Source organism: Vicia villosa, unplaced genomic scaffold (assembly GCF_029867415.1).
Source record: "Vicia villosa cultivar HV-30 ecotype Madison, WI unplaced genomic scaffold, Vvil1.0 ctg.000108F_1_1, whole genome shotgun sequence".
In the NCBI taxonomy this organism is placed as follows: domain Eukaryota; kingdom Viridiplantae; phylum Streptophyta; class Magnoliopsida; order Fabales; family Fabaceae; genus Vicia; species Vicia villosa.
In genome coordinates, this window is record NW_026705019.1 from 937,999 (window position 1) to 964,461 (window position 26,463).

The following is a 26,463-nucleotide window of genomic DNA, read 5'->3' on the forward strand; positions in this document are numbered from 1 at the left end:
TTATTCATTCAATAATATTAATTTTTATTTCCTTATTCTCTCTTTCCCTCCTCACTAAAAATGTCTCACGCACTAACGATCCGCACGTGAATATGAATGAAGTGTCGATATAATACTCCACGGTTTAATTTTATATATTATAAATAGATAAATAAATTCTCCGTCAAAATTTCTTGGAATAAAGTTATGAATTTTTCGATTCAAGCATTGAACTTTATGTTGTATACACAAAAGTGCTACATTTATAAAAAAAATAAAATCAATTGTACAATCCCAAATTAGCTGGAACACCAGTACCATTGATCCATGTTCCTTGCAAGAAAGGTTCCACAGTATAGGTCATAGCCTCTTCCCTATTAATATCTTTGCGTCCAATCCACTTAATTCTAGCATTAGTGTTAGCACCAGCACCAACATTGTTATACTCACCATAATACAAGGTTGTTAGTGCAAAATCACCTTCCCAATGTAACCAACCATCAGGATGAATCAATCCACCTATGTCAGATTCCATGATAATTGTTCTTGAATATTCTTTCCATGGTCTTCCAATGTAGTTCTTGGTTGTTGGAGGAAGGCCATCTTCTCCCTTGATCACACATTTTTGTAGAACAAATCCGGTATTTTCTGTTTTCTCGATTCTTCCTTGCGCTGTCACAATGTTTTGTTGGTTCTCCAGTGGCTTTCTAATGACCATTTCACAGTTTTGGAACACTGCTGAAGCGTCTCCGAAGATGAAATCGATTGTGCCTGAAATGACACAGTCGCGGTAGAATTGTCTGTGAGTTTGCGCGTATAACGTGTCTTGGTAACCCTCGAAGTGGCAGTTGACGAATACAGCTTGATCTGCTTGGACTCTGGCGGCCACGGCTTGATGCTTTATTGCACCGGCCGTGTTTCTGAATCCCATGTCTCTTCCAACAAATCCTTCTCCAAGTGCAACTGCATGGGAAAAGAATTAGGACTTATGCAACATAATATATAAAAAAATTGTCAACAACTGCAATTGCGGCCGCAAAATAAATATTTTAGAGATGTATATCGATATGTCATAAATGTATATACATACCGAACGATGCAGTTTGGAAAGTTCTAACTCCATCGACGTAATTTTTATTTCCAGTGATGATACTCTTTAAACCTCCATCACCATACATGGTAAGGTTCGCCATTTTCTTTGTAACTGTAACCAACTCATCATACACTCCTTCCTTAACATAAACAACATACCTACATGTTCAAATTTGTAAATATATTCTTAGCATAATCATGAATAAAAACCCAAATTAAAACATTATTTATCATCTTTCTAAAAAAATTCTCAACCAAAATGGTTGAATCCTCAACAGCCGATTGCATGGTGCAGCCTGACGTAGACGGTTAGGTTAAGAGACATAAGTTTGATATCTCTCTTAATCTAACAATATACAGAGTGCATCATATAGTGTCTCTAGAGGATCTATATTTACGAAACAAACAAGATTATGTTAAAAAATATAACTACAAAGGGACTTATATTATACCTTCCTTCATAGGGTAATGGAATAGCGGCCAAAGCTTCGGAGATGGTTTTGAAGTCTCCACTACCATCTTGTGCAACGGTGACATTAGGAGTAGGTTTCTCAGTTGTTCCAACATACTCAAGAACCGGTGCAGCCCAAGCAGGAGGAGTGGCAGCATCAACGGGAGCAGCGCCAGGAGCACCAGCAGGAGCTTCATAAATTGGATAATCCATGGGAGCACCAAAAGGTGCAGCACCAGGCGAACCAGCAGGAGCAGCAGCACCACGAGCAACAAGGGGAGCGGGAGCTGGTGAAGCAGATTTACCCCAAGGAAACTTGAATCCAGAAAGTCCACCTTGGAATACATTAACAATTTTTGAAATTTGTGAAATAATAGCAAGTGTATTGCTCAAAAGTTGCCTTGATTCAGTAAATATCTTCTTCAATTTTTCCTTAAACTCTCCTTCGGGGAAACCATCAATGCAAGTTTGTTGGTTAGATATAACAGAACTAAGCCAGTTGTTCAATTCAGCTTCTTTTTCAGCTAATTTGGACACATCAACTTGACCAACTTCATTCATTGAGAATCCCATATCTTCTTTAGAATCAGCAAACACTAGTTTACAATCTTCGTAAGCTCCCTTTTCTTCCTCGTTAGCGAATTTCAAGTTCGCAGTTTCGTTAAACGCCCTGTTAATTTCATTCTCGGCGAGTACCATAGAAATCATTAGAAGATCCTTTGGTTCTGTCAACTTAGGATCTTTTTTCAATGCCTCAGTAAGTGTGCTTTCACATTTTTCCTTGTAACCCGAATTGCTACATAACATTTTCACAAGCCTAGAGTATTTATCAATACGCGCGGTTTCTGAATCTGCGGTCGGAACTTGCTTCATATTATTGTCTGATCCTGAATGTCTCACGATAACGAAAGCTGCAGCTGCTACAACACATGCTATGAGAAGGGCGGAAGTAACACCGACCATAATTTTTTTTCTAAGGTGTGATTTGGCATTGGTTTTCCGCCTTTCAGATACAAGGTCGAAATCTTGGAACGCCATTGCGGTCTAAGGCAGAGAGAAAAGTAAATTTTTCTCTGCCTCAGACTTAGGGAAAAAGGACAATGAAAAAACGAAAAAGGAAACTGAATTAGTCCTAAAACGTTGTTGTTAATTATATGTTTCCTCTTTGTTTTCATTCTTCCCTCACTCAGATATTTAAATGTTGTGTTTTTGAGAAAGACAACCTAAGAATGGTTGAGAGACATTTCTGATTTTTCTATTTTTGAAACTTGGTTAACAACTTCACAATATTTACTCTTTTTTTCTCTAACCGTACGTATATTTCTTGCAAATGCCAACTTTGTATAACCCTTCATGACAAAATTTTCAAAGTTGAAAAAATGAAAGATCTAATAAAACATGGACAATCCACATGGCGTTGGAACACTCTATCCATATAATTTCCATGAAGTTGTACGTGTGTATGAGATGTAACAGTTAGTTAATATCATTCATTGTTCGTATTAAGTTTCTTCTAAATATAGTTGGTGTCTAAATAGCATTCATTGTTAGTTAATATCATTCATTGTTCCTATTAAGTTTTTTCTAAATTAAGTTTCTGCTAAATATGTTATGTGCATGGCGTTGATTGTGGAAAGTGTTCTATAAAAGGAGTTTCATACGAACACTTATTTTTTTCTACACATGCGAGGTTAAGCATATTTATCACTGCTATTAATTTAGTTTAATATATAGCTAATTTTTCTTTTTTAAGAATGAAACACTATATCAAAAAGAAAAAAAATTGATCTCCACAGCTACGATTAGAAGGAGTTAGAACCATGGTTTTCAATTGCGGTCCGCAACCGCAATAATTCCCGCAATATTGTGGATGCGGTTGCTTCCGCAACCGCATCGAACCGTAATTCCGATATGATTTTAAAATTACCCCTCTGGGTGTGTTAAGAACCACATTGGACAATTTTAATCATGTTTATTCAAGTATTTATATCAAAAAAAATTAATATATTAGAGTTCTAAAATTCAATTTACTTAAAAAAAACTTAATATTAAGTGTTTTTCAACATTGTATTTCGAACATGGCGCATCGCAACAACCACAACGCAATGCCCGCAGCTGCAATTTAAAATCATGGTTGAAACAACATGATGTCAGAACTAACCCTCAAATCAGACTAGATTCTCACAACTGCGATTGTAAGAGAGTTGAAACCACTTGATGCCATAATTGACCGCGAACCAGACTATACGATGGTGAAAAGCCAGAAAAAAAACTAAAGAAAAAAAATAAATACAAAAAATAGAAAATGATCATCCTTATCCCAAATAGAGAGCTAGAACTTTGGAGTGTGTTATCAAACGTGTATATTGAAATTCAGAAGCTTCATAGGTATAAATGATCTGTAACCAGGGACGAACCTGCATGTAGTCTTGTGTAGGCCACTGACCCCACTAAATTTTAAAGTTTTTGCATTAGAATGTATAATGTGTAATAAGTTAAAGAGATCATCATGAAAATATTTGAACAATAGGCACTATAAATCACACACGAGCACACAGTAAAAAGTTATCAAATTTAAAATTTAATTTGTATGTACAATATACAAGTCTATCATGCAAATTAGACTATTATTGGCATTTTAATATTTTTATAACATTAAACAAATTTACTTGTGACTTATTATTCACACCATTTTTTTTTGTAATTTATCTTTTTAAAAAAATTTAAAAGTTACTTGTGACTTATCATTCACATCATTTCTTAGCGGTGAAACGCTTGGGTCTTGATACAAATTGCCTATTAAAAAAATTTTCACACCATTTCTTTTGTAATTTTTTTTTAAAAAATAAAATAAAATATTGTTAAAATTGATTTAAATTAGAAAGAAATTATCTTTAATATTTTTTAAAATATATAAACTTTTAAATTTATGTATATGAGTTGCCCTCATAACATAAAAGTTTGGGGTCCGTCCTTGTCTGTAACACTAAATTTTTGAGTGGTATTTGCACGAGCATGACATGCCTGAATATAACTGCATGTTTTATACCAATATGATCCTTCTTCTTTTTCTCACCCACCAGATTCAACCATTTACAGAAGGAAATATTAGGGCCAATGATGCCCAGTGTCAGCAAAACTCCAGCATTGTTCATATACCAATGTACCTTTGAAGAGAATCTGTGTTGTTCTGTTAGAACATAGTTTGGTTCTAATCATATTTCAGTGTTTTGATGATAACAAGCAAACAAATTTTGTATAAAGCAAACACGATACTCTAATCATACGTTTCTAATTTCAGAAGATGTACCAGTACCGACAATCAGAACTTGGCACTTATGAGAAGCTGGAGAAACGCAACTCAAGTCATAAGGCAACTTCTGATACTGCACCAGAACGATGCAAACATATCTACAATAGAAGTTGAAGAACAAGGCTGAACAGAAGATCATAAGAAATGATTCAAATTAATACCGTTGAAAGCAATTTCTGATACTGCACCAAAACACCGTGAACACATCCACAACAGAAGTTGAAGAACAAGGCTGAACAGAAGATCATAAGGATTGATTCAAATTAATGTCGTTAAAAACATGACCATTAGCAAAACGGCTGTAACACTCCAAAAGCGCAATTCCCAAGGTTGATTGAAACATGCAAATCCTTGGAGAAAACAAAAGCAAAGAAAACACGCAAACCATTTAATGTTGCATACAAGCATTGAAGATAACAGTCAAATATTCTGAAGCTATATATACTCATGATCGATTGAAGAAAGATACACACAACAAGTGATATAGAAGAAAACAAGAAAGAACATACAAGAACACTGCAACTCTGAAATATCATCAAGTGTGAAGAAAAACTCTCTATAGCAAAAAACTCTCATATCCATATTCTGAGTTTATTACTCTGTACTTAATCTTAGTGAAATATCACAGTCGTGATTACAGCTTTCTAGAAACAATACTGTACAATTTCATCATAAGTTATGTGGTAAGTGAGTCCTTCAGAGACCAGTTGGGTCAGGAGTCTCGAGATATCTAGGACTAGTTGAGTCTTAGAAGTTGATTAGTCACAAACAGTTGGTTTGTGCAGGATTGTTAGTCACCAGCAGTTTGGCTTGTACATTGTATTGTGAGTCACGGTAGTTGGTCCTGCAAGTGTAATCAGGTTCTGATTATAGTGGATTAAGATCTCTGTTGAGAGGCAAATCACCTTGTTGAGGGTTGACTGGAGGTAGCCTTATTGAGAAGGTGAACCAGGATAAAAATAACGGTGTTCTGTCTATCTTTCCTTCATCAAGTTTTTTAAAGAACCATTTATTCAACCCCCTCTTCTAAGTGTTTTCTCAACCTTCACGTTCAACCAAATATATCATCGAAAACACGCCTCAAGAAGACATCTATGCAAAAATTGAATTTTATTGATTGCTATACGGTAATATTAAAATTGAATTTTATTAAGATCGAAGGCAGCATTCAAAAAACATAAAGATCAGGAATTACAAAACACAAACTACTGTCACTTCTAAAACTAAAAGGACATAAGATTGCCACGAGACAACAACCAATACCCTATACAAAGAACCAGTTCAAACCGAGTCAACTAAGACAGATTGAAGGCAGCAGCCAGCAAACCACGACATCGATCGTTCACCAACATAAAAAAAGCCCCCTCTAACTCTGAACGCGAACAAAAACAGCCCAAACATAATTTAACACTGGGACACCTGCTCCAAAAACCTTTCTACTGCAAAGTACACTCTTGATACATCGACCAGTTCAGGCCGCAAAAACCTCACGCGAACTCTGCGATTAAAATACGAAGCCTGTTGGACATGTCATTGCCAACAGAGCCCCAAACTCAACATAATTGAAGCACACAACTAGTCCAAAACTCCATATAGAAACAATGAAAGATACACCGAAAGGTCAGCCTCCGAAACACTCAACGAAACTGATTTCTCCACTGCAGCAGAAATTGAAGGTGCTTCCTCCAAAGAAACTGTCAACATAACAAAATTGCACACCTAAACTCATGAAATGTCCCATAATACAATGGCAGAACATGCAACGGACCAACCACGACACCACAACCCGACAAAACACCCTGATGGAACACTCCATTCCTCAAAAACACACCGACGAGACCCGATCAACTATTTTCCATAACACAACGGAAGAACCTGCAACAGACCAACCACGACGCCACTCCTCAATTGTTTTCCTACACTATTTTTGGTCCTTAGTGTCGAGGGAATTTGATATTGAAAAATTTCCTATCCGAAAATCATTGCGGAAAAACATAAATTTTTAAGCATAATTTTGTTAAACATATATAGCTAAATTAAATCACATTGAAATTTGTTAACCATAATTTTTGTTCAGTTTTAAAATAAAAAATTGAGTGATGATAGAGCTAAATTTCCTGTGCGATGGAGAAGATAGACAAGCATGGTTTTATACTCTAACGCTCAAGTTAGTATGTGAAGAAGATTTATTACTTAAATTTGACACATTCTCTATATAGAATAGAAAGGAAAATAACAAACTCGATACTAGTTAGAAGTGAATTACGGGAACCCGTTGGATGAATTTGCAGTTGAGATATTTGTTGGTGTCATGATGAAAGTGTTTGTGTTAAGAAGATTCTGGAAGCAGAAGAAGCCCATCAGAGTGGTCGGCTGGAATCGATATGGCCGGCCTAGAACAGTTGCCCCTCCCAAACCCGTGTTTGTGCTCAATAAGGCATGAGTTTGCTACTCCGGCTTAAGCGTCCAACAACCCTTGCCTTTATGTTTGGAAGAGAAAATGAAAAGCTTTCAGTCCATTTGGGATTCGTGCATTTAATGCTCCATAATTCAACCATTTTTCCAAAATTTTCATCATTATAACTCTTCTCCAACTCCTTATCCTTAGAAATATTGGTGTGCAATTCCTTTATATGTGCTTCCTAGTTGGTGATATTTTGATCACAGGATTCAATTTCTTTCTTGTTCTTTTCACAACCCTTCTCCAACTCTACAACATTGGCAGTAGATTCGATGGCAGCATCCCATGCAACTGTCTGGGATTTTGATTTGGCAAGAAATGCCTTCGAGGCTTCTCTGATTCGTTAAAGATTAACAACAATATGTTCAATCATTAACCCTAACTCTGTGATGACTTTTCCAACCTCAGGGGAGGCAACCAATAGATCGACTTGCTTTAGGAGGTCTTTGATTACAGAGCTTGCAAAAGCGCCACTCTGCAAAAGATGGAATAGGTCTTGGTCGAAGACCTTTTCTTTGATCTTCAGAAGCAATGCATCTCCAGGTTCATTAGTAACTTTTCCACCTGATACTGTCGAAACATTGTGATTCTTATCAGAAGAGCTTTCCCTAGCACTGATTATGGCCTTCAAATATTCCAAGGTTTTGTTGCGCTTCAAGGCCTCCAGTTCTTATAGAGAAAGGCTTGCGGTAGTCTCGATCGAAGACATCTGAGCCTCAGGGGCAACATCAACACTAGGACTATTTTTGGACGGGTCAGGTGTGAGCCTTTTTTTAGACCCATCCTTTTCCTCGTCAATATCATTTTTTTCTAGGTTCTCATCTTCGATTTCATCTGCATCAGGTTCGACCTGGTAATCGAACATAGTCCCATCATCTTCTTCTTCCTCTTCTTCATCTGGGCCACCATCATCTTGATTATCAACCTTGGGAGAACCCTCTTCAGATGTACTTTTGACATTATGCATCTCCATGTCTTACATTTGGGTTCCCTTAGTGAGTTTGCTGAGTTATGCTATGGAAGCTTTGTTAAAGTGTGGTGAAATGGAATGTAGAGTGCATGATAAGTAAACAAAGGTAGTAAAATAGGGTTTAAAACGATTTGAGTAAAATGTGCCAAGATTAGTTTTCGTTAGCTTGCTTCACAAATATTCAATTAATCATGTGTATGAACTTGTTAATGATTAATATAACCATGTATCCGCTCGATATTGTTTATCTCTAAAGCAATATCGTGAATATTATGATATTAACTATTAAATGATCTCTCATGCCAACAATCAACATGATAATCTTAAAAGCTTGATACAAGTGATTATCAACTCACGAATCTATCTGTAGAGTTTGTTTATTGATAGATGAATATCTTTAAGGTTAAGGTTTGAAACATATCTCTCAATAGTGATTCAAAACAACAAATAGAACATGAATAACAAGATATTCACCATATACTAATCATCAACCAAGTTCATACACAAAGGATCAAAAGAAATACATATTTTACAAGCTAACTACCTCTAATATTGACACAAAAAGGGTTTAGATCTCCATAGCCATGGAAGCTTCAACAACAAGGAACATAACAAGATTCACTAGCATCAAAACTCAAAGAAGATGAAGAAAGATGCTTGAAAAATCTTGAGTTTTTTCTCTTGAGCTTTGTTTTCTCTTCTCTTCTTCTCTTGCCCTAGGTGTGTTATGAAAAGTATGAGTGATGGAAAGGATAAGAAAACTCAAAAATATCTTCCAAGTGCCTAAAATTACAAGTTAAATTCTGGTATCAGATATAAGATGTCGAATGAGATGTCACGACATAATATCTGAATTATGAACAAGTATAACAACAGCAATAATCTTGCGGAAAGTAAATAACACAGCGATATGTTTACCCACTTTGAAACAATCCTTCCTACTCTTGGGGCTACCAAGCCAGGATGAAATCACTATCCGATAGTATCAATTCGAAGTTAAACAGTCCCAGTTTACCCTTCTCACTTAATCACTACCTTTCCTATAATTTCTACCTAAGTTTCACCTATATATGAGGCCCTTCTCAAATCCCTTCCAATCACAATCCCTGTGACAAAATAAAAACCAGAAAGAAAACAACCAGAAGATACTCTTCCAGAACAAACTACTCCTCGATGCTTAAAAGCTTACGAGGATGCAAATACTCTCCTTACTTAAAAGCCTAGGAGATCAAATATGGGACACACAGAAAATAAGGATTCCTAAACCCTAAAATAAACAATATCAGTTCCACCCTTAAATTAGGTTACAACCCTTCTATTTATAGATATGCCGTTTTCTGGACTGGGCTTCAAAACACATAAGTGAGGCTGCCAAAAGTTTGCTACTTGTTCTCCAAGAGATTATAACTTCAATCCAATCTTTCCTATAATGTCTCCAATCAAAGTCACTGTGGAAATATTCTTGATTGAATCCAACTGGGAAAAAATATCAGCCTGATTGATTTCTTTGAATATTTTGAGCTGATTTAAAGATTCTTGTAGCAAAGAATAACGCCTGATCCAATTGCCAGATGAACTTTCTGCAGCCAGGATGTCATGCTAGGATGTCATGACATCTTGTTCAACATGTTAATGTATGAATGCTAAGTTATATAACATATTTTCCAACATGATCTCCCTTAGAGAGTTTTAGCAAAATGTATGCCAACAAATAGAGAGCCTTCAATCTCCCCCTTTGGCACATTTTGGCTAAAACAACCAAATAGAACTTATCAAGAGTAAAAGCAGCAGCGTAAAAAGAAGATAGGAGAGCATACTCCCCCTCAAAGACTGCTATCCATCAGAGCAGCTGCAGCAGATTCTCCCCCTCAGTACAAGCACCTCCTGTATATACTTAATTCCTACTCCCCCTTTTTAGCCATAAAGTGACAAAGGTTGTAGAACTAAGCAAGGTACATGTCTAGTATCATATATATATATATATAAATTTCTCAGAAAACTAAATAAATATCCTGGGCATTCCACCCTTATAAAAAATAAAGCAAAAATTAAAATCTTATGACAAGAAGTCATGCATTAGCAACCATAGTAGAAGCTCTATTGTCTCAAACCCTTCCACTAGTGGCTAATTAAGAGCTTTCTATCCTTCTGCATGGATACCTATCCCAAGATTTTACTTGAGATTAGTATCATTCGGGTCTTTCACAGGAGAAGTAGTAGGCAGTGCTTCTTCATGCTCTAGAGTCACAATCTTCATTCCCTCGGTATCTCTGTTGAGTTGATTGGATTCCTTATAGGTACTAGAGATGTCACATGATAATGTCATGACATCTAGAGTGACATCGTCCTTAGTCACCTTTTGTTGAGTGTATTCAGTTTTCTCCATTGCCAGGATAGTACACCCATGTTCATCACTGAGTTCCAAGTCTTCATCTTCCAAGGGACAAATATCTTCAAAAATATTAGTAGACCTTTCCACACACCATTCATCTTCAGTCTCTTTGTGATGATAGGGAACATAAATTTCTTTGTTGGTGATATCTTTCAAGCTGACACCCTGCTCCTCATTCCTTGCAGACTCTTCAATCATAGGTTGAATCTGTTTGACAGGATGTTGAGTAAATTTATTCGACATCCCTTTGATGCTTAAGTCCATTTGAGCACAATTTCTGGAGTTCTTATCAATATAGGGAGCTTTGTCAATTTCAGTCCCTTCACCTGAATAATCACTCTGATAGTCAAGACTCCTCTTCCCTTGAAGGTCCATATCATAATTTATTGAGACATGGTTCTCTGTATCATTACTCATGTATTGATTGAGTCCATTTTCCATGTGGTCATCCCACGAATCATGTCCTGAGCTATAGCTGAGACTTACTGATCCTTTAAATTTGGAAGCAGCTTCTAGGTCAGGCACATCAAACCTATCTTGTTGCAATCCAACATCGTTTATTTTAGATTCATAGGTGTTTCCATCGGATGTTGAAGCATCTTCAATTACACTTCTTTCATTCTCAGATGCAGTTTCCTTGACAGACCTTTCTAATCCATTCTTGGAAGAATCAGTTCTTCTCATGTTTCCATTATTCCTCCTTCTTGGGCTTTCAGCCTTTGTGTGCTTGGACTTTCTTCCATGCATAGCATGGCATGTGTCTTGAGACGCGGTTTTCACATTTGTCCTAGAAGTGGGAAATTTCTGACACTGATTGTGTCTTACTATGATTCCTTTAAAGTGACAGCATCCATCTTGGAAATCCAATCAGGTTGAAACATTTGGCCTTCGAATGTCCGGATCTGCCACAATGATCACAGTTAATGAATTTATGTCAAGAATTAGAGTACCTTTCCTTAGTCGTCTTCGGATGTTGAGACACAGGTCTTGACATATTCTCCTTCCCTCTCTGTAATAACTCCACTTCCTTGACTTCTTGAGTCAGAACTCTTGATCTTTTTATGGTTATTTCCATTCCAATGATTCCTTCCTTGCCTGGGTGACCCTTTGAATGATCTTCTGCTTACTTGAGTTACGTTGCGTTGGTCTGATTTAGACATCACACCTTCCTTTTTAAGACTGTCAATGATTGCCAAGAGTTCCTTTTTCTCATCTTGTTGTAGAGCTGTAGTGTTTCTATGCTCTATTACCTTCTTTCGAAGCCTTTCATTCTCCAAGAAAGTTTCAGAGAATCTTGCTACCATTTCACTTGTCGTAAGTTCCCCTACATAAGTTTCAGTATCAGATTCTTTTGATTTAACAATCGATCCCCAGGACCTTGATACTCCATTCTCTTGTCTAACCCTTTCTCCTGACCATGACCCAATTGATCTTGTCTCATGCTTCTTGAGGTATATGATTTTATTAGTTTCTTCATACCCTTCCTTATTCAGCCTAGAGTTCCCTATATTGTTGAACTGTTCTCTCAGCATAGTCAGATCACCGATGAGCTTTCAACAGTTGTCTCTTTCTTGGTCCTGGAGATTAGAGTAATATCCATACCTTCTTCGCTTGGATGTTGAGACATTTGATGTGACATCATAAAGCTAGTATGGGAATGACTAGAGTCCAGAGATGACTTGTCTTCTTCATTCAGCCATGGGCTGCTCATGTTAGCTGTCATTGTTTCTCCTTGAACAGTTTCCTCCCGGGAGACGAGCCCAGTTTCATTTATTCTGATAAAGTCTTGAACTTTATTCAACTCACATTGTAGGGATCTAATCTCTTCTTCCAATTAAGTGATAGTCCTCATTTTTTCTTCCTTCTCTTTATTTAGTTGTCGCATCAGACCCTTCTGTTCTTCTCCTCTTTCAAAAAGTTCAGCATTGGTGCAACATAGCTCTCTGAATGATACAAATAGACCATCATATGCTGAATTATTCTCATTATTTGCCCACATACTAGTTAAGGCATTCACATGCTTGGCTAATTCATCTTTGAAGTCACTTTCAGAGTCTTTCTCAGACCAGGTCACAAATAAACCTTTCTTCTGTCTCTTGAGGAATGTTGGACATTCAGGTTTGATGTGTCAAAAACCTCTACACTCATAGCATTGTATATCTTTTTCACAAGTGGGCTTCTCTTCAGACTTTCTCTTTCCATTATTATGAGTGTTGTGAATGTCAGATGAGTTGTTCTTGACATTTGATCTTGGATTTTTACCCATCTGCTTCATTACTCGATTGAATTGTCTACCAAGTATAACTATTGCATCAGATAACCCTTCATTCGAATCCAGGTCACATTCCTTTGTTTCGACTTTAGTGTCAGCAACAAAGGCTATGTTTTTGTTCTTTTTTTTCTGATCTATCATTGATGCTCAATTCAAACGTCTTAAGTGACTGTACTAGATCATCCAACTTAATCTGATTGATGTTTTGAGCTTCTTCAATAGCCGTCACCTTCATGTCAAACCTTTTGGGAAGAGACCTGAGCATATTCCCTACCAATTTTTCTTCAGGAATCTTTTCTCCCAAGGCACTCAATGCATTAGCTATCTCTAGAACATTCATGTGAAATTCATGAATGCTTTCATCTTATTTCAACCTTAAATTCTCAAATTGAGTGGTTAACAGGTGAAGTCTTGACAACTTTACTTTAGAAGTACCTTCATGTGTTGTTCTAAGGATCTCCCATACATGTTTGGCCACTTTACATGTGTTCACCAGCCTAAAGATGTTCTTGTCAATTCCGTTGAATATGGCATTTAAAGCCTCAGAATTGGCAAGCGCGAGTTCGTCTTCTTCTTAGTCCCAGTCTACCTTTGGCTTTAACACATTTGTGGGTTGATTGTCTGCTCCCATAACTGCTTTCCAAACCTTGTGTCCACCCTTTCATAAATGCTTTCCAAACCTTGATATCTATAGATTTCAAGAAGGCCACCATGCGAGGTTTCCAATAATCATAATTGCTTCCATCCAGAATAGGTGGTCTGTTCAGAAATCCAACTTCCTTGTCCATCGTACCAGAAAGTAACTTCCCTAGATCTCACTCAGATGTAAAGCAGAGTGCAGGCTCTGATACCAATTGAAATTATGGTATCAGATATAAGATGTCAAATGAGATGTCACGACACAATATCTGAATTATGAACAAGTATAACAACAACAACAACAATCTTGAAGAAAGTAAATAACACAGCGATATGGTTACCTAGTTCTGAACAATCCTTCCTACCCTGGGGCCACCAAGCCAGGGTGAAATTAATATCCGAAAGTATCAATTCAAAGTTAAACAATCCCAGTTTACCCTTCTCACTTAATCACTACCCTTCCTATGATTTTTACCTAAGTCTCACCTATATATGAGGCCCTCCTCAAATCCCTTCCAATCACAATCCCTGGGACAAAATAAAAACTAGAAAGAAAACAACCAAAAGATACTCTTCCAGAACAAACTGCTCCTCAATGCTTAAAAGCTTACGAGGATGGAAATACTCTCCTTTCTTAAAAGCTTCGGAGATCAAATATGGAACACACATAAAATAAGGATTCCTAAACCCTAAAACAAACAATATCAGTTCCACCCTTAAATTAGGTTACAACCCTTCTATTTATAGATATGTCGGTTTTTGGACTAGGCTTCAAGACACAACAGTGAGGCTGCCAAAATTCTGCTACTTGTTCTCCAAGAAATTAGGACTTCAATCCAATCTTTCCTATAATGTTTCCAATCAAAGAACCCGTGGAAATCTTCTTGAATGAATCCAACTTGGCAAAAATATCAACTTGATTGATTTCTTCGAATATTCTAAGCTGATTTAAAGAATCTAGTAGCAAATAATAACGCCTGATCCAATTGTCAGATCAGCTTTCTGCAGCCAGGATGTCATGCCAGGATGTCAGGACATCTTGTTCAACATGTTGATGTCTGAATGTTAAGTCATATAGCATCTCTTCCAACATGATCTCCCTTAGAGTGTTTTAATAAAATGTATGCCAAGAAACAGAAAGCCTTCAACAAGTGCCCAAAAAGTAAGTCCACTTAGCGGACTAGGCTCGCTAAGCGGATTACCCAAAATATCTGAAAAGTAAATAGACCTTGCTTAGCGGGATTGGCCCGCTAAGCGGACTTCAAAATTTGTCTCGCCTCTGTGTCTAGTTCAGCAAAGCGCGCTTGAAGCTGGGTTAATGAAGTTGACTTTCGCTAAGCGGACTTGAAAATAGGCCTCACTTATGTTTCTAGTTCTGCAAAGCGTGCTTGAAGGTCGCTTAGCGGACTTGCTGATTTTCAACTTCTTCAATTTGAATCCAAGCGTCTTCTAAGCCAATTCCTTACAGAATTTCCATTCCACTCTTGCCAAAAGCTCAAACACCTATAAAAAGAAAATAAAAGTCAAGAAACTTAATATTTACAATCAAAACAAAAATTTATGTATTTAAAAAAGTTTCATGCATAATTGAATAAAAACATGGGAAAAGAGTTAAAGAATACCACAAAAGCTATGAACAAAATAGGTACAAATTGGATTCTAACAACTCTCCCCAACTTTGAACTTTGTTTGTACTTGAACAAAGATAGCTCACAAGCACAAAAGTTAGTATTTACAAAAGGTTAGCAACACAAAGTGAATGGTTTAAACTTGACTTACACGCATGCGCAATAACCATCCCTTGCTTGTACAAGATCACAACATGAATATGAATTAAGTTCTAAACACAAAACATCCAACACAAATGCATTAGGAAAATAATGTTCATTCTTGAATCACCTAAGTCTCACTTCCCAATTCATGAAGGACAAAGTGCAATGATGGCACAAAGGACCAATTACACTCACTAGCAATTGTGTACATCCAAAACAATTCATGCATTCATCTACACTATGCCCAAGAAACGTTAGAAACAAAGATCACGGAGGGCTTTTTCCGGTTGTAACTTGGCTCGGGTTTCAAACAAGTGGAAATATATACGCGACCATTGAAACTAAAAGGGTGAAAAATCATGAAAAGCATTTATTTATCTACACAACTTATACATTCTTGTTACCCTTTTTGTTCATCAAAGCACAATGCATCATTTTCTTTCTTTGTATCACTTTGATTTTTTTCTTTCTTTCTTTCTTTCTTTTCTTTTCTTTTGTTTTCAAAGAATGCATTGTACCACCATTTTATTTCTTTAGTATACCCCTCTCACCAACATTAAACATTTCATTATATCAAAACAATTATGCTCTCCATTCAAGGTTAAATCATTATTAGTTTAAGTGTTTACCAAAGAAAACCTTTCAAGTGAATCAAAATTTTTCTTTTTCTTTTTCATCAACAAACTAAATAAGTGGAATACTTATTAATTTGTTGTACTTTTACTTGATTCACTTGACAAATTTTTTTTCAGGCTCAAAATTGGTTACAAATGATCACACTCTCACGAGTAGCCTTTTGGATGGTGGTTTTTCTCGCAATATACAAAAAATTGCCCCGATCACTTCTAAGTTCTAAAGTTTCACAACAAAGTAAGATTAAACATGAGTTATCCGAGTTAACACCAATTGCTAGAACACAAAAATTTTGTACCTGTCATACCCTAATTTGGACCCCCCTGAGATGTCACACCTCCAGACTTTTCATCAAATTCAAAACAAATGCTTAGAGCAGTCACTTAGTCATCTGGCACTTAATCAAGGATGTTCAAGGACAAAAGAACACAGGAAAAGGATCAATCAATAAAAGGATTAGTCCCCAATACAATCATAGGACTCAAAAGCTTAATTCTATTCACCTATGATTGATTAGACACCAATCATCTGGACTCAAGTTTGCTTAGTTCACCAATCTAGGGTTTTGAGCCCATCAAGGACTGCAATCAGGGATCACATTTGGGAAACCCTAAAAAGCTCCAGGTCATCACTCAAAGGCTTCAATCATCTTTAAATGATCCATATGACAATATCCATAGGGAATTACACTTCAATTCAAGATCTACAGTTATCAATTTCATCTGGTCGACAATTAGGGTTTCAGACCTAATTCACTTGCACAGTTGACTTTTAATCAGGACATGGATCCACCACTTAAAACATGGCTCAAGAACCTCTATTAATTCAATATAATCCATTCATATCATCCATTTGAGGAGGAGAGCTTGATTCAACACAAAAGCCCAAAATTTCATTTCATTTGGAAAAAGTCAACTATACAAGATCACCTTTGACTTTTAAGGTTTTTGGTCAAAAAATGACTTTTAAAGACCAACATCATCAATATATGATTATTGAAGTCATTTGGCCAAATAAAATCAAGAAAAATCATCAAGGATAAAAAAGTCAACAAAAAGTCAAACTAGTGCATTTTGACCTAATTCATGGATCTCAAAATTTCACCTACACAACTCAAAAAACTTCCAACATGAAAGTTGTAGATCTCATCAAATAAAACAACTCCTTACATAGCAACTTTTTTCAAGAGATCAATCATTTGAGAGATTTAGGCTTTGGAAGTTATAGGTCATAAAAACTTAGAAAATATTCTAAGTGTTTTTAACCTAGTTTTCTTCCAACTTTAGGCCCTTTTTTCACAAATTTCCCAAATGATTCTGAAGAAACCCCAGACTAATGAATTGAAGTACATGTTAAGGGCTTTCCAAATTGTTCTCAACCTTCTCCAAATTCATTTTGAGCTAGGAGTTATGCTTGTTCAAAGTTGGCCCCATGAAGTAAAATTATAGGTCATGTACCATTTTGAAACTTTGCAAAATTGTGCAAATGACTTCACTAATGGATGCTACACGACCCATAACACATAATAAAAGATGCCATGCATTCATTTTCACCATGGCATGAGGATTGGAGAATATTCCCAAAACAAGAACATGTGATTATGTAATGATTACATTTGGGAATTTATGGCAAATGGATGAATCACCAAAGGAATCTTCTCACCAACAAATTGGATCACACTCTGCATCAGAAATGTTCCCTAAGATCACAAGAGATCAATGGATAGGGAGCTAGCTCGAAAATGCAATGATCACATCTTGATATTCTTTGAAATTTCTTCATGCTTAAGAAACCAAACTTACTTCACTAAGCAAGCTCTCTACATCCAAATGCTCTGAACCTTTTGCCTATAAACAGAAGATCCCTCCTCAGTATTCAACACACCAAAGCAACTCTACTTCTTGCTTTCTCTTTCTCTCCCTCATGCTTATGGTTTTCAAAAGTTCTTTGGCAAGAAGAATCGATTTCTTCAAACCAGAGCTCTTCTCTTGAAAGTAAGCATTCTAACATCTCAAGGGGGTTCATTAGAAGTGATCCAAGCACCTGGATCATTTCTGTAAGTGGAGGAGCACCATAGTCACTTCCATTTTGAAGCTCGAGCAGTTGGAGGTTTGTAGCACAATTCAGGAGGTGTCAAGCAAGTCCAAGCATCCAAACAGGTTCCTTAGGGTGTGGTGAAGCTATCCAGATGGTCGCAGCTTATCTGTAAGTTCAGAATCCTCAACCTCCATGTTCACTTGAAGCTCAAATCGAAGGAGTCGAGCAGGACAATTATGAAGCATTCAAGTTACAATAAGCATTCAGTTAGCATCATTGAGTCCCTAGGAAGCTTTTAGGATCATTCAGCCATAGCCAGAAGCTCTCCACCATAGCCATCGACCTCCATTTTCAGAGGTATTTTTTCAAACTCTAACACTCATATTTAAGTACTCTTTTTTATATATCTCGATACCAGTTTGTTCAGCATCATCAGAGGATTAAAAACCCTCTATCATCATTCATTTATTCATCTTGTTCATCATTTAATTTTAAAATTAGGGTTTATGTGTTCTTCGTGTTCATACTGAAATTCGTTAGTTACACTTAGAATAAATGAATTCTGAACCCATGATCATGTTCCTCGTCCAAAAACGAGCAAAATTGATGTTTACATCATACCATTTGGTTGAGAAACCAGAGAGTTAGAAATTCAAATTCTCACGAGCTCAAGGAAGAAGATGACTATGGTGGCGCGCAAATTTGAATCTCCTGGGCATTTTTAAAATAAAACTAATTCAGTGTGGTTATATTGCAAACTGAGCGCGTAGCTCAGTTGGTCAGGTTTTGTGAAGTGGTTATCAAGGGCGTGGGTTCGAGCCTTGCTAGGACCAAAACCAATTTTTTACCACTTTTCTTCTCTAATTTCTTCATAAATTAAACGATTTAATTCACCTATCAAATTAATTCATTTTAACTTCATTTTTCACACACTTGTCAATTAATATATCTATTTTATGAAACAATCAAAAAATCACAAAAATATTATTTATTTCATGTATTTTTATTAGGTTTAAAATGGTGTATTTTAAGTGTTTTCTTAATACTTAAAATATATGTTTTCCTTTGTTTTTAACCTAATTATTGTATGAATAATTTTGTGATAAAACCCTAAGCCATTTAGGTCTTAATTAGGTATAGATTTCATCTTTACTTTAATTAAGTTGACTTTTGTCAAAATTCAAGACTATCTTCAATCTCCGATCAAACAGACGATCCAGGTTTTCAAACAACAAAACCTTGTATCTCCTCAACTGTTTCTCATAAACAATAAATCATTTTCAATGGGCCTCTAATAGAGTGTAAGTCCCAACACCTTTTTCTTTTCTTAGTTTGTTTTCAAAAATCTGTATTTATAAAATCTTCTTTCTTTTTTCAAAACATTCTTCTGGTATTTGAAGGGCATTATTCCCGGTGAAACTCTTCAGATACCTATGTGACCTATGTTTGTCGCTACCGCGAAAAATGGATCAGAGTCGCCACTAATATATTTATCCCATCGCGGGAAAGGAATACCAGCAAACCTAACTTGAAATAAGAACAAAGGTCTTTCGACCAGAGAACAGGGTACGGGAGTCGGTTACGTAAGGGGAAGGTGCTAGCACCCCTCACGCCCATCGTACTCGATGGTATCCACCTATGTTTGTTTCTATTTAAAGGGTGTATCTATGTCTAAACCTAAATGCGAATGCATGCAAAAGAAATACGGGGAAAAGAAGGAATTATTTACAAGTGTGCTCGCTTAGGCCCCGCGACCCAATGCCTACGTATCCCTTACAAGGAATCAGAGCTACCGTAGTTCGGCTCAAGATTTTCTATGTTTTTGTGTTTTTTAGTTGAACAGAGGTTAAAGTCGCACTCCACGATGCTCGACCTTTGGAGACTTATATGCCTAATTATGGAATGGATTCAACATGTTCTTAAGAATGCCACGAGGGCGAGAGATAGAAGAGAGTTTGAGCGTTTCGAGGAAATCCCTTAAGCAAGGGAAACTCGAGTTACTCTTTGGTTTGTGTTTTTTAGAAGTCGGAAACTTACGCCTGAATGGTACCCTTAAGCAAGGGAGATCCAAGCACTCGAACATTCCTTTAAGCAAGGGATGTTCAAGCTTCCATTCCCTTTTTAAGAATTTTCACTTTGATTATTAATGTTTTTGGTGTTTTCTTGGTATTTTTTAAGGGAATTTATTTTGAGTATTTATTAAGTGGATTAAAGTTGAAAAGAAAAAGAAACGAAAAGGGGGAGACTAACCTAAGCATTCTACCCTAATTGTTATTCTAGTCTAAGTCTAATGTTAACATACTAAATTCTAAAAGGAGCATTAAAATGATATTAACAAAATAGGCCAAAATATGGCCAAAATCACATAACAAAATCATACAAAAAACTTGAAAATGATACAAAAAATAAAAGGAGCAATTCAAACATTAATACAAAATTAGCCTAAAAAATACTATTATTTTTATGAATTTTTTAATGTGGGAAATTCTATCAATTATGTCAAAATTAAACTAAACTAACTACTATTTTTTTATATTATTTTATATGACCAAAAAAATGTGTATTTAAGTCTCAAAAGATAATGGAAAAAAAAGTGATTTTTATTGCCTAAAACATATGATATAAAACTATATGATAAACCAAATCTAACGTGTAGAATTATGTACACAGGGGGGTGAGGTCTGAATACAGGGGTAAGGAAGGTCAGGGGCGCAGGGCCCAGGTGTTGCTGGCCCAAATTCATATTGTTTTTGTTCAGTTTTTGATTTAGCACCAAACACATGGGGTGCATTGGGCTCAAAGGGAGGTGTTGCATGCAGCAATGATGGCGTTGGCCCAAGGGGTGAGGCCCAAGGAACATTGTTCAGATTTTTCATGGCCAAAAAACGTGTGATAGGGCTAAGGGGTGAATGTAAGCAATTCGGCCCAGATGTTTGATGGAAGAATTAATCCAGTAAAGTTCATTTCAGACTTTTATCATTAACACAAAAAAGATAAAAATAAATTAAATAAAATTGGAAAAGGATTAGGGTTACTTGTGAGTTGTGACGTATCGGCTTCCTCGAACTCTCTTCTCCCTCTCTCAACGAACTCAGCGGCACGGTGGAGATCTTCTTCTCCGATCAACCTTCTTGGTGAGCCTCCGTCGTTATGGCGAACAAATTCCGTCTTTGGCGCTCGATCTCTTTCTCCTTCTTGTTGCATTAGGTGATGATGATGGACGCCGTCACGAAGTTGCTGAAGGTATGAGCGTGATGACGCGTTGACGATGATGAGATACCGTTGTTGGTTGCGTGAAGATGCCGTTTCAGGAACGACCGCGAACCGCCGGGTGATGAAGCTTGATGTGTGAAGACGGTGATTGGCGAGTCCGATAAAGATGATTGAGGTGTGAAGAGTGGAATCTATTAATCGGTGAGTTCAATATTCCTTTTTCTATCAGAGAGTTGTTACGATGAACCTCTCTTCTTCTTCTTCTTCTCTAATCATTCTTCCGTATCTTGATTTTTGTTCCTTATCCCTTGTTTGCAGAATGTTGAGAATGGTGATGGAGGATGAGAGTGACGATGGTTGAACGAAGGGAAGAATGAATCAAGAGAGGGAAGCGGTGAAGCATGCCAATTGTTGGAGATTGAAGATGGTGGAGAGTGAAGAGATGAGGATGAAGACGATGTTGTTGATAGAAGAATTGAACTGCGATTGAAGATAGTTGCAGAACCTTGAGAGTTTGTTACATCTTCTTCGGTGAGTATCTTTTCCAATTTTCTTTTTCGTTTTCTGTTTTTGAGAATTCTTCCGCTCTTCTGATTTTCTGCTTCTTTTTCTGTTGATGATGAGGTTGAAGAGTGGAGTTTCTGGTGGTTGAAGAATTGGTGGTGAAGCAGAGTGTGGAGAAGATGAAGAAGATGATGAAGAAGGGAGCAAGATGATTGTTGAAGTATGAAGGTGGAGGAAAGTGGCGTGTAGGTCTGTGGTATGAAGTGTTGATGGTGATGAAGTGGTGAATGGAGCTGATGAATGGTAGTGAAGAATGGTTCTGTGAAAGTGGAGAGCCTCTGAAAATGGAGGGAAGAGTGATTTATATAGAAACAGATGAATGAAGAAGTTAGTTACAGAGTGGAGTGCCTCAGCCATTAGATTGAAGAGATCTGTTATGCAATTGATGGTGGAGATTGAACCAGTTATCAGGTTAGTTATCTCTGTTTTTCAGTTAAAAGTTTGTTATGTGTTAGTTAGGAGGTTATAGAATCAGTTACAAAACTGTTATAGGGTGGTTACAAAATAGTTGTTAGTTGGTTAGAGATAGAAAGGTTAGTTAAGGTGGATTCTAAGTTTCTGTTTTAGTTTGAACTAAAGTGAAGTCGGTTAAAAAGTTAGTTAAAAATTGGTTAGAATCTGTTAGTGGATGCTAGTGAGTTTGGAACTAATAGTGACTTTTCTGGTTCTTCCTGTTGGTTTTGTATTGTGCAGGTATCGGTTTTTTTGTGGGGTTTAGATGCAAGTGGCTTTGAGGACCGGTTCGGTTTATAAATGGTATGCTGGGACTGTTAGAAGGTTAGTGTGTGTATGGATTGAATGCTGCAGCAAGATTGGAATTTGCATGTGGAAATGTATGGACTGGCTGAAACTGATTTTGTCTATTTTTTTGCACAGGGGAATTCTGGTTTTGATGTGTGGCAGGTTCCGGTTTTGCAATGTAGCAGGGGAGTTTTCTTCGATCCGGTAGGATGCAATTCTGAACCGGTTTTGTTTTTAGTGTATTGTTTAAATGTAGGGTTTTGTAGTGAATTTATGGTTTATTTGGCTGCAACATTGGTTTGGTTGAATATATTATGTACTGATGTGGATTGTATGGTTTATGCAGGCATGATGAAAAAAGGTTTGAAGAAACAAGGGTGTTTTGTCAAGGAAGATGAGAAATAGGTTGTATGCTCATGTAGTATGCAATATTTATGTACTTTCTACTGATGTAACAGGATGGGAATTGTAATGGGTTTGAATGGATGTTTGGATTATATTTTTGTAAACTTTTTGTAATGGACTCATGTAACGGATATTTGAATTTTATTGTAATGACTTGGAAATTTGACAAATGATTTTTTTGGATGGGACCATGACATAGTGCTGCATGAACATGTATTGAATTGTAGTTCATAGGTAGACTTCTGTTTTAAATTCCCAAATATCCCCCCACATTGCAATGTTGAGTGAACCACTTAATCAACTCTTGACACACAAATGCCTTAAGAACTTTATTTCACTTTGATTACCTCTGAACTCGAATCCACTTCGGAATCCACTTCGGATTTCAACGAACCATTTCCCAATCGACTTGCCTCTTCAATGGAACCCTTAATTCAATTCAATTCACTGCATATTGCAATCAACAAACAATCGAGAAACATTATAATGCCTTGATTACAAGCAATCCATAACCTCATTTCTTGCACCATGTATCTTAGCTTGGAAACCACTGATATCTAGGACGAACACCTTGAATAAAACCTTGAGGATGAAGGCAATTAGAAGCATGGGAGTGGTGACGATCACAAAACCCTAATATTGAATACCTTGACCAGATCTAAGCATGAAAGATTAAAACCCCTGCTCCTATATGGAAGTGTAGAGACTTAATCTTTGATTGAAGATCTTGGCGAATTTTGGAGAAGAAAAGCCCTGGTAACTTGAGTGAAAGGAAATCCATAATGACCCTCAGTCAACCAAACTTTCACATCCGATACTCAAAGAATAGCCAGATGAATCAAGCTTGAGCGAAGTAGAAGCCTTAATTTCCAAGATCCTTGATCCGATGCCAAATTTATTGATTAATGAATGCATGGTGTGTAAGATGACCTAATGGGAGGTATGTACATGGATGCGATGTCACAGCTAGTTGGATATAAATAAATGGGCAAATTTTGGGGTGCAACAATGTCCATCTTCACTTCTTCTGTTTTCAAAAACCTTTAACTGTTTATAAGAAATATTCAACTATTATCAATAAACAACAAAACTGCTGGTAAGGCTTTGTACATACATCCTTCAAAGGCCTCCACTTCATCCAGGTTAGGCTTTACAAGCTTTCAATTTACAGTCTTTACTTAAATTACTGTCAAATTTAAACTATTTATATACTGTTTTGAATTACGTCTGAGTGTAAACCTTAGGACAGTTAAACTATATATATATATATATATATATTATATGAATATGGCCTAGGATTGAGAATGTCTTCCCGGTGAAGGCTCTTTCCTAATTAGAGATCTTTAGTTCAAACCCTCAAGATGAATTATTCCCGGTGAAACATCTTGAAAAAAAAGCCTTAGAACCCAAAACTAGGACACATCCACCCAAGAGGAATTATTCCCGGTGAAACCTCTTACCCATTTGCTTAAAGTCAAAATAAGTTCAAATCCACATAGCTTTCTCTTGTGCTATAACAAGGACCCTCGATGACCCTCGATTAGCCTCCTCTTGGGCTTTGTACAAGGACCCACATGCTTCTTAAAAGCATTCCCAGCTTCCTCTTGAGCTTGTATACAAGGACCCATCAGGTTTCTTATAAACATAAGAACAGGTCTTTAGTCACCTTTTAGCCTACCTTGGTGAGTTTCTTCTACTCTTGAAACCAAACTTTTAAACAAGCTAAGAATGTCTCAATCTCAGTATTGAGTACACCTTTTGGAATGAGAGACATGGACAGTCTCTATCACCCTTATCTTTCATAATTTTCCTTAGCAGAGTCTAGGATGCATAATTGTTTATTTTTAGTCAGTGTCAGCCTTAATCTTGGGCTTTAAACAAGAAGTCTCAACTAGATAATTCTTCTGCCAACATTCATAAATCCCTAGAAAGGGTTAGTCTCCATTAATTCTTTCATTTTAATAAAATTCTCTGGAAAGGGTTAGCTTCCAAAAATTCAATTCTTAAAAAGATAATCTCACCAATCTCAGTCAGTAAAAGACAAAATCCCCGGTAGAGTCTACTTTAGGTCATTCATTCAAACAGGTCACCAGTAGACTCAGTCTTCAAACCTGGGTCTTTCATTCATCATTTCCTGTTTAACAAAAGCACAATCCTCAACAGAGTCAAAATCCCCTCTGAGTCAAAGATCCCACACTGGTGGATCTTTCCCTTTTTTTTAAGAGTCAGCCTCAACCTTGAGCTTTGTACAAGGCACATATTCCTTTAAAAGTCAAAACCATGTTCATAGGAATTCCCCTATCCAGAGTCCGCCACAACCTTGGGCTTTGTACAAGGCAGAAAATAGTGTCTTCCCTAGAGAGTCAGCCACAACCTTGGGCTTCATACAAGACAGCAAATAAATAATATACCCCTCAATAAAGAGCCAGCCACAATTCTGGGCTTTGTACAGAACACCAAATAAGACCCATCAATTAAACACTCTCCAACTAGAGTCAGCCTCAATTCTGGGCTTTGTACAAAACACAAATTTCTTCAGTTAATTCCCAGTAAAGTCATTTTCTAGAGTCAATAAAATCAATCAAAAGCCTCAAGCTTGGGCCTCATACAAGCCAGCTAAAAATCAAATCTTTCAAACAGTAGATAGACATAGCTTATCTCTATAGAGAGATATTTCTCCTATCTCACCACATTCAAACAAACAAACATTTCAATTTCAATTTCAAATTCAAACATTCCCCCATCAAAATTTGCATTCTGTGGTACAACAAAGAGTGATGAGTATTGTCAAAGGATACCAGCCGAAGGTGGATCTTAAATAGATTGCTAACCTTAGTTAGACTTCAAAGAGAGACACAGCCGTAGGGTGACTCAACGAGGATGAAACCAGCCGTAGGGGAATTCGATCCTGATTGCTAACCTTAGTTAGACTTTTTAAAAAAAAGAGACGTAGCCGTGGGACGACTCTAAAAGGAAGAAACCAGCCGTGGGGGAATCTACCAAAATGCTAACCTTAGTTAGATTTCAAAGAGACACAGCCGTAGGGTGACTCAACAAGGATGAAACCAGCCGTAGGGGAATCCGATCCTGATTGCTAACCTTAGTTAGACTTGGAAAAGAGACACAGCCGTGGGGTGACTCAACAAGGATGAAACCAGCCGTAGGGGAATCCGATCCTGATTGCTAACCTTAGTTAGACTTGAAAAAGAGACGTAGCCGTGGGACGACTCAACAAGGATGAAACCAGCCGTAGGGGAATCCGATCCTGATTGCTAACCTTAGTTAGACTTGAAAAAGAGACGTAGCCGTGGGACGACTCAACAAGGATGAAACCAGCCGTAGGGGAATCCGATCATGATTGCTAACCTTAGTTAGACTTGAAAAAGAGACACAACCGTGGGGTGACTCTAGATCTGAAAAGGTATGCCAATAATCATTGGACTTTATTGAAGAAGACTAGTTACGACTAGACTTTATTGGGGATGTTTATGAACACTGAATTCGAAAGAGATGCCAATGACTATTGGGC

General features: G+C 36.9%; 1 protein-coding gene across 1 annotated transcript; it reads right to left on the reverse strand.

Moving 5' to 3' along the window:
• Positions 1-169: 169 nt before the first annotated feature.
• LOC131624197 (putative pectinesterase/pectinesterase inhibitor 45) lies at positions 170-2,691 on the reverse strand. The gene is made up of 3 exons (XM_058895157.1): positions 1,524-2,691; positions 1,070-1,230; positions 170-942 (listed from the first exon to the last, which is right to left on the reverse strand). Exons 1-3 carry the CDS (start codon positions 2,558-2,560, stop codon positions 260-262), a joined length of 1,881 nt encoding a protein of 626 aa, XP_058751140.1. The 5' UTR covers positions 2,561-2,691; the 3' UTR covers positions 170-259.
• Positions 2,692-26,463: the final 23,772 nt, after the last annotated feature.